The 10,022-nt window shown below is 40.1% G+C and overlaps 1 protein-coding gene across 2 annotated transcripts in view; it reads right to left on the bottom strand.

Moving 5' to 3' along the window:
• KHDRBS2 (KH RNA binding domain containing, signal transduction associated 2) overlaps positions 1–10,022 on the bottom strand; it is a 600,826-nt gene that overhangs the window by 361,877 nt on the left and 228,927 nt on the right. For both annotated transcript variants that reach the window (XM_026653013.2, XM_026653007.2), the window contains exon 3: positions 3,979–4,095. In XM_026653013.2, coding sequence (XP_026508798.1) covers positions 3,979–4,095 — 117 coding nt within the window. The remainder of the gene's footprint in view (positions 1–3,978; positions 4,096–10,022) is intronic.

Below are 10,022 nucleotides of genomic sequence, written 5' to 3'. Positions count from 1 at the left end.
GAATCTATGAATCTATGAATCTATGAGTCAGCAAAATAATGAGAGTTCTCAGGATGGAGAGCCTGTTATTTCAACTTGTCATAAGATCTCATTGGAAACTGGCTGTTCTCTTATGATGGACACAATTCACACTGATCAGTGCTGCATCCATCGTGTTAGGTACAGGGCCGCCCAGAGGGGGGGGCAAGTGGGGCAATTTGCCCCAGGCCTCAGGCCCCGCAGGGGTCCCCCGAGAATATAGTATTCTATAGTGTTGCAACTTTTTTTTTATGGAAGGGGCCTCCAAAATTGCTTTGCCCCAGGCCCCCTGAATCCTCTGGGCAGCCCTGGTTAGGTAACACATTCTGTAGTCAATTTAAAAATATACTCTGTTATTTAGATACTAAACATTTTGAAATTCAATGATTTAGAGCAGAGTCAACATTAAAACCAGAGTTCTGGGTAACCAGTCTAAGAGAAAAGTGCATCTAAAAGACAACCTTATCCCCTGTGCTTCCAATCGTAATTGCAACTTCTTGTGTTAACTGGAGCTATTTTAGTCTAAAACTATGCTACTCTGTCCCCTTAGGCTGCATCTATCACAGAAAATTGAACTGTTGCTAATTATGCCAGTGGTATCAGTTTAATCACAAAAGTGCAGGGTATCCACTCTTGACATGCTGACTGGGTAAAGGACTGTTGCCCATTAATGCTCTGCTATACATTTGCCGTAGCATTGCCCTCTGGGTGCTTATCCTACAGTTCCCAGCACAACTTCCTGTGGCAGGTGCATAATTTCTACGGTACACAGTGTACATTTGAAGCTGCTCACATTCTTCATTTTGAGTGTGTCTTATTGCCTACTTTAAATGGATTTGTCCTGCACGAGGAGTCACACATACATTGTGTGGGGCAAGGGATACCCTTCGAGGCAGTGTGCCCAGTTGAGGCACAATGCTTTCTGATGCACTGGGGTTGCGCACAGCCACAACAATTCTCTATTACATAGTGCAGTATTTGTGCACAAACACCTCTAAGGACAGAGCAACACCCACAGGCTGATGAAGGAGCAGGATTTCTCCCTACCCACCCTTTCCAGTTCTTGCTACATAGTAGGTGATCACGTGGATGCAAAAGGTTTCTGTGGCACAATAAGACCACCAATGACAAACACAGACAGAACATCCAGCCAAAGCTTCTTAAGAACCTAGCTAGAGATTGATCTAGGTGGTGCTCAATCTGCAAGGAAGCTATATCCCTCTGGGATTTGCAAGAATGATGATGATGGCCCTTCCCAGTCCCATTTACTTTAGATAGCACCACTCTGGGCACTAGCCTTGTTACAGTTCTTGTGCTCTCTGAGTTCATGGGCTGTAACTGTACAAAAGGGCTGGGGTAGAAAGGAAGAGCCTTCTTACTTAGGGCCAGGCACACTATCGTCCTTTGTTTGTAGCCTATGTTCAAATCAATTTCCAAATGTTATTCCCATCCTTCTTTGTATGTTTTCCTGCTTCTTATTCATTAATTCATTTGCATAAATCTCCCCACTGTCAAATCCTCCAATTTCTCATTCCTCCTCCATGCAAAATCCATAAATTCTCTGACAACTCCATCATTTCAATATTTGTTTGTCATAGACGCTCATCGATTTGGAAAGGGCAAATCAGCAGATAAGACCTCTTTAAAATATGTGCCTAAGGACTTCAGAGCAGGTATATTTTTCATCTTTTCCAACAGTCATATCACAAAAATTGTGTTCCCAGTTCTCTGATTCAGTCCAGCTGCAGCCAGCACAGGACTGGAGAAGATGGGAATAAAGGTGGCTTTAATTTAGCCAGCTGCTCTACTCTATGCACAGCTGCCCACACACCCAATGGACTATTCTAACAGCCAGGGATCAGACAGCAGTGGTGGCACCCAGGCTGTGCCATCTACTGCTAGGGACTGAGAGAGAGAGAGAGAGAGATCACATAGGAGCTGTTTGGAGATTCCCCTAGCCTGGAGAATCCTTGGGGAGTTTCTTAAGCCTTGTTCTCGGCAACTATATCCAGAATGGTGCAAAAAGCCAGAGCCGAATCTAATGATAAATATTTAATCTCAGTAAAAGTTCCATGTTTTACTGCATAAAGGTGGCCAGTGGATGTTTTCTTACAAGAAAGCTTGTTTGAAAATGGCAATTCCCTCCCCTCATTTTCTGTGTAGCAAGGCTTAGGCTATTGTTTCTGTTCATAATAAAGTCCTCTCCCCCCCCCCCACCACCAAATTTTTCCAGGATCTGTCCCTGGCACATCCTGTCTGAGAGAACTACTTTGGCTATACAGTCACCATTAGTTGTCCCCAATTTCCTCTCATTGGATCCTGGTAACAATGATTCATGTGTTTCAGGTAATTTTTTTATTGTTCATTCTAATTACTTGGGGATTTTCTTTTCTTTTCAGTCATTATGACAAGGTTAAACGGACAGTCACTTACGATGGCCTGTCTTACTAGAATTTTTTCATCACTGCCATACTTTGAAACAACATAGCATACATCAGTCTCATGGAACTGAGTTTTCATGATGTCCATTCTCAATTCCAGAACATCTAAGGATTCTGTCTTGTTTTCCAAGGAGGAAGGGTACCTTGAATTCTGATTTTGCTGCGGTGCTCAGGAGCTCATAGAATCCAGCCCTTTGTGTTGTCTCATGCAGTAAGTAGTAATGTCTAGTATATCTTGGATTGTCAGATCAGATTCATGAGACATGATAGGTGAATAGGCTGGTCTAAGAATCCGAGGATTTAGTCTGCCTGTTTATGTCCAAACACTTCCTGATCTAACAGGCCTTTCACACACCCCTGTTCAGGTCATTCCTGCTCTTGGCAATAATAATCTGAATGGGTAGCTGGGAAAGGAGCTGGCAGACACAATATATATGTACATTATTGCCACTTCAGCAGCATATGCATTTACTGATCTGGAGAGCAATATTTTTACAGTACCAGAAGCAGGTTCAAGGATTATAAAATATTCTATTTGTCAATGACTGAAAATAAACTCTTTGATGTAATCAAGTCATAAAAAAAATAAAGTCATAAAAATGAGATTGTCAAATAGATAATTAAAGTCCTTCTGTGACCAATATCTTAAAGAAATCTGTGGCAAATTGAAATACATTTTATGTGGGAAATTTGGCTTTAAATTCTAGAGATAATATTATTCATATCAATAACATCGTATTGGATGGTTCATCTCTTTGTTTTTAATTTTGCCAATGGTCTGATAATAACAATGTGACCAGTGATGTGGAAAGAAATGAGTCACCAAAACCAAATAATGTCACTCATAAAAATAGTAGAATGGTGGTTAGTTTTTAATTTATCCTGTCCCTGCCGTTTTAACTGCTGAAACAAATAGCACCGGTGACAGACAGAGCCACTAAAAGATATATCAATGTAAAATATAGATCATTGGAATGAACAGATACTATTTGCTTGTTGAAGCGAGATCAGACTATATGATGATAAGGTACACTACAGTATACAGTCACATTCTTTCATTCAGAGTTAAATAAAGTTGCTTTAGTTTTATAAACAGTCATCTTCCAGAGGAGTGACACGACCAAGTGGACATTCCAAACAGAAAGGATGAAACATGTGCCATATAGTGTGTTCCTTTCAGTGCTATTTAAAATTTTTCTTCCAGGCTGTTGAAACTTTTTGTTTCAAATATGTCTTATCTAATAAATATTCAAAGGGGAAAAGTGCAACATCCCCAGACAAATATTAAACAGCATGGAGGACAAGAATAAAACTACACAAAGCGCATTTACACATGTCCAAATTATAGTAGTAAGCTTCACAAACAAACCATAGCTGGAAGAAGATAGACATGAGAATAGTTTTTTACTACAATTTAATTAGTAATTTTTTAATGTAAATTAACCTTTTAAGAAGAGTCCACTATATATAACTTTATGTACACTTAACATTATTTAAGATCAGAATTCATGTACAATACCTTAGCTTTATCCCTCATGGAACCTTTGCCCAGGATAGACATTTTTGCACCTGTCTCCTCCTGTAACCTCTTCAAGGAGTTTCCTCTTGGTCCAAGCAATTTCCCAACAAAATTGAACTAGAAAGTGAATAAAATATCTGTTTTTAGATAAAGATGAACTAAAGAGATGGTGCTCAGAAAGTGCAATAAATATTGGTAAGCAAGTTACTGGAGAAGGAAAGGATAACATATTGGCTTCAGTAAACATATGTTCCTAAAAGGATAATTTTCCTTTCTTTTAAAAAATGATATGATTTAGTTCTAGGGATTAAGTCCTGAGTATAAACAGGCTGTGTACCAAGGAGATTCATGGGGTCTGTGGGAGAACTTAGGTATCCTCCTCTCTAGGCCTAAAGGCAGCAGAAGTATTCATGATTCCTGTGTTCCTCCTGTGTGTATGTTTGTAGGTGAGAACAACCAGAGGCTCATTGTAATCACTGGTACACTGGATTCACTCCTATTACTCCCCTTCCCCATCTCCCAAACTCCACGGCTGTTTGGGCACAGGGAAACCTGTGGATCTCTTCTCTCCTGCAAGTTGGTGATGTGGACTTGAGCCTGCCCATTCTGCACAGTAGAACTGCACCGCAGTTCTCTATTTTTGTCCTGTTTGGGGTGCTCACTAAGGGGACAAAATTGGCCCCAGAAACACAGTAATGTATGTGTGGGCAACTTCTTGAAGTTAGTGTAAAGTACCCTGTGTATAACTTTTCCTTAATGTGTGTTTTGTGTTAAATTCAGTGGGCAAATGGCAGAGTGCCTCAGCCAGTGGCATGTTAATAGCTGGTTGTAAGTTGGTCAGACAAAAATATGCAAATGACAAGGCAGCCTGACTTGTATCACTCTGGTATTCTTCCATAGAGCAAAAGGAATTTATAGTAATTCCACTTAAAGAATGAAGTGGTAGAACGGGCAGTATTGGAAGGAATATGGAAAATACATCATGACAAAAGGAAAGAGCAACTTAGCATATGGTGAGGTGGTTCAAATGGCCCCCAGATGACTAACAAGACGATGTAAACACCTCACCATATGATGTATCCTCAAGATCTCAGAGCACAACAGAATTTAGCCTCACAAAATACCTAGGAGATAGGGAGTATTCTTGTCTTTATTTTACACAAGAGAAAAATGATGCACAGATTAAGTGGCTTGCTCTACATCACAAACTGTCTGTAGCCAACCCAAGTATAGAACCCAGGTAGCCTGACTCTCAGTATTGTACTTTAACTATAGATCACTGATAGTTCCTCTAAATATCCAAGTGCTGGACACATAAGAGGTACTTGTGTAAATCACACACTATAGATGAATTTCTTTATCAAAAAATATAAAAGGGAGGTGTTTCCCCTTAATACATAATCACCAGCATCACAGCCAAATTAAACACTTATGGACAAACTCTGTTGTCAGCTAAATCTGTGTAGCTGATTTCAGTAGGGTTCACAGGCTTTACTGGAAGTAGAGTTTGGCTCCTAACATTAATCACAGGAAACACATACATTGAATTTCCCCACAAAGAGAGCTCAGAGAACTGACAGAAAACCTACACCCTTCATTTGTTTTGAAAGTCCATTCACTAGTCTAAAACCCTCTGATTGTAATGTAGTATTGGACACAGAGGTACAATCCCAAAGTAATATGCCAATGTGCCTGGAATGTGCCAATACCAGGTTTCGTAAAGTAACATTCCGCTACACTGCCAGCAAACCACATTACTTAGCAAACCTGACAGACTGTCTCTCTTCTCAAGAGTTTGTTCAACAGTTGAGAGGTGCTCAAGCTGGTACTCCCGTGGGATATGGAAGAGAGGACTGATACTCTTAATGAGGGACCTCAACTATGGAATTCACTCTTCTGATTGGTCTGAAACAGCCCTAATTGGTTGTTGACCTTTAGAGTATACTGAAAAGTCCAACTATTTGGGCAGGTGTCTGGGGAGGTCTGAGGCTCTGGTGGGAGTGTGGGGTTTTTTGGGGTGTTTAGATCAGGAAATTTCAGTTTTAGGGACTTGCTTTCTTTGCGAAGATTGTTGGCTTGCTGCCATTTGTGCCTTTGAGTTCCTTTTATATTTCTTTATTAAGGGGCCTTGAGCCTGGGTTAGGTGTTCTTTTATTATGTTTCATGTTGAAATAAATGAAAATAAAACAAATATTCGTGACATAAGGAAGAAGGAATAGTAAGGACTTGGTTTCAAACCTAACACTGAAGTTTCTAGATATTGTTAAACAATATTTATCCATCAGACTATATCAACTCCATTTCTGTGTAAATATGCATTCAGGAAATATACAGGTTTGTATTGTGGCTTTCCAAGACACAGCCCTGCTTATGCTGTGTGCGAAGTCAAAGCACACAAGCTCAAGTCCCTGTAGCTATCCTATCTGCTAAGCACAATGGCAGGCAGGATGGCTATGATGGTGTAACAGTGGGCACTCAGAAGAGGTTACTATACAGCCTTTGTGAGCGCAACATGAATTTCTCGTTTGCTAGTTGCATCTCACAAGGCAGTGCAGAAAGATAAGGTGTGACTATGCACTATTTCTCCCCTTTCAGGGTGTCTACTGGTGCTCAGGGAATTCAGTATGTGGTATAATGGCTGCCCTTGAACTGGTGCACAAGTAGGGGAAGGGCACTCATGCAGGTCAGACAAAATTTGGCCCTCTTTGTTGTCTGAATAGAAAGGAACTGTTGAGAAAAAGCCTATAGATGCTGACCATTTATATTTATACATGTTATAAATTGTCTAATAATTACCTGGAACTGTTATAGCCTAAGGGACTGATCCTGCAGAGATGAGTTGTAGGCTGCATAAAATATGTACATAGTGGATTTTAAAGACTAGCATTACACTGCAAATAAGTATTAGGGCATGTTTAATTCCATCGACTATATGGTACCATGCAGGCAGACTTAATCCATGTCTCAGACACTCTCTTGAAACACGCATTATACAGTAAGCAACATTTACAGTTAAATAACTTAATTGTATTAACTGTGTGTTCCTTTGCCACAAATTCCCAAATAGTCAAAGTACCATACCAGAAATTCTATTACACTGTTTTCAGTTTTTTGCAGCAGTTCAAAAAGCTAACAGAGTGTTAGGTACCATTAGAAAACGAATAGATAATAAGACAGAAAATATCATAATGCCTCTATATAAAGCCATTGTCTGCCCACACCTTAAATACTGTGTGCAGTTTTGGTTACTCCATCTCAGAAAAGATATATTTGAATTGGAAAAGGTACAGAGAAGGGCAACAAAAATGATTAGGAGTATGGAACAATTTCCATATGAGGAAAGATTAAAAAGAACTGGGACTGTACAGTGAGGACTAAGGGGGGATATGATAGAGATCTATAAAACCATGAATGGTGTGAAGAAAGATAATAAGGGAGTGTTATTTACCCCTTCACATAGCATAAGAACCAGGGGTCACCCAATGAAATTAATAGGCAGCAGATTTAAAACAAACAAAAGGAAGTACTTCCTCACACAACACACAGTCAACCTGTTGAATTCATTGCCGGGGATGTTGTGAAGACCAAAAGTATAACTGGGTTCAAAAAAGAATGCTCAAGGGATGCCAAGATGGTCAGGGATGCAAACCCATGCTCTGTATATCGCTAAGCTGCTGACTGCCAGATGATGGGAGTGGATGGCAAGGGATGGATCATGCAATAATAACCCTGTTCTGTTCATTACTCTGAAGCACCTGGCATTGGCCAGTGTCGGAAAAGAGGATACTGGGCTAGATGGACCATTGGTCTGATCCAGTATGGCCATTATGTTCTTATTTTGTTATGAGAATACCATGCTGTGAAGAAGAATGCAATCTCCCATAGCGTTCTCCTGCCTGGGATCTCTTCATTTGAGCTTTGAACAGTGACCAGGCGTTAGCCCATGAAAAGGAAAATAGACTTCAACTGAAATACTCCAAGGAGACCTAGGGCCAAATTTATACCTGGTGCAATTCTATTAAGTCAACTGAATTACGTCAGAGAAAAATTAGGCACAAGCAACCAAAACAAGAGGCATTAAAACTGCAGTATCTCTAAAAGATTTACTTATGGCAAACATTTTATTATGCATTTTTTATCTTCACAAATGCTGGGAAGCTCATATTTACAGTGTACTTGAAGAGGATGGTGCAATAATTGCCTGGTTATTTATTAGCTCGCATCAAGCACCTAAATCTACAGTGAAAATACATTTTTGGCATAACTCCATGAAACAGATGGTCAGTGACTCTATACAAACATCTTCCAGAGTACAAGTCCATACGGATATAACATACTATTCCCTCAGTTTTCATTTTAGATATTTTCTGTCAGAATTTGGTAACAAGTTGTGCCATTTAAATAAATGAATATAAATGAGTCTTAGCATTAAAATAAATTTTCAGGTTACAAATAATTGTGTTTAGTCTCTGATGTATCTTTATTTAGGTAAATTTAATCAAGTCTATCCCAAGGTACATTCCAATAGCTATAGCTCCAGCAGTTCTCAAACTTCATTGCACCATGACCCCCTTCTGACAACTAAAATTACTACACAACCCGAGGAGCGGGGGTGGGGGTGGGGACAAAGCCTGAGACCACCTGACTCCTGCCACACCAGGTGAGGGACCAAAGCCAAAGCTTGAGCCCCACCACCCTGAGCAGAGGAGCTAAAGCCCAAGGGCTTCAGCCCTAGAAGGGGGCCTGTAAGCTGAGCCCCACTGCCCAGGGCTGGCGCCTGAGCCCCGCCACCCAGGGCTTTAGCCCTTGGGCTTCAGCTTTGACCCTGGGCGGGGGGGCTTGGGCTTGGGCTTTGGCCCCGGGCCCCATCAAGTCTAACACCAGCCCTAGTGACCCCATTAAAACCCAGTCCCGACCGACTTTGGGGTCCCAACCACAGTTTGAGAACCCCTGCTCTAACCTATATATTAGTAGTTATGATTCTGCATGTTGGGGGCCAGATTCTGCCATTCTTATTCACACTGTGTAACTACTTGTTGAATACTGTGATTAAAATCAACAGGACTCTGTACAGCATGTTTTTAAAATGAGAAATTGGCTTATCTGCCTGTGTAATAAGAGGGAGGGATGGGGATTCTGATTTTTCTATCAAGGATGTTTTATACATGCTTTTTCTTGTAATGTTTCTGTACATTATTAAACTGTTGCCGTGTTTGACCACAGAAATGGCTTTATTTCAGTGGTGGGGGAAATTAAATAATGCTTCCTGGAGCTGTCCAACATGCAGTGTGTTGTGGCTCTTAACCCCCACCATGTCTGGCCAGCTCAGCCTGCCAGTGCAGGAGGTTAGGAGGCAGGGATGAATGGCTCAGCTTCCTTTTTACCCATTTGAGTACAGAGTCTGCAGTTGTGGCTGGCCCCTATACATGGACATAGAAGGGCAGAAGTCTCCTGTACAATCTTGTACATCCATGCAAATAACAGCTATATCTGGGATTTATCATCACAATCCCATTTTTCACTTTCAGAAACTTTCTGGGGATGAAATTTGCCAGACTTGGTCTCTGTCTCTAGGTGTCTTTTTATTAGTATTGGAGTAAAAAATAGCTGAGGTTTGACATTTGATCTAATATGCTTGATTTCATAATCACATTTTATCTTAGATACATATATGGATGGTACTTTATCTAACTTTGCTGGAAACACTGTATTATTTGAGAAATAGTATATGATAATTTAATTAAAGACTATTGCAGTGCACTGTTTTTTGCATTTCATTATTATTAATAATTATACTTGCAACAGAACTTATGCAGAAATCTGCATGTTCAGAGCACTGTACAAACATTTTTATTTTATTATTCAGGTCATGTACATAAAGCAAAGCATTATTTTAATTTGACTGACATATGCAAACTCATTAATATAGCTCTATGCTACCAGCTTGGAGGAACCTTTCAAAAACATTTTATTTAGAACCAATTCTACTTATACTTTATATAATGCATTTTCTGTATACTTCCTGCCAGTTTTGTATTACTGAG

Source organism: Terrapene carolina, unplaced genomic scaffold, assembly GCF_002925995.2.
Source record: "Terrapene carolina triunguis isolate 2854851 unplaced genomic scaffold, T_m_triunguis-2.0 Scaffold42, whole genome shotgun sequence".
NCBI classification, from domain to species: Eukaryota; Metazoa; Chordata; order Testudines; family Emydidae; genus Terrapene; species Terrapene triunguis.
The sequence above is the reverse complement of the archived record's forward strand: the minus strand, read 5'-3'. Positions and strand labels throughout refer to the sequence as shown.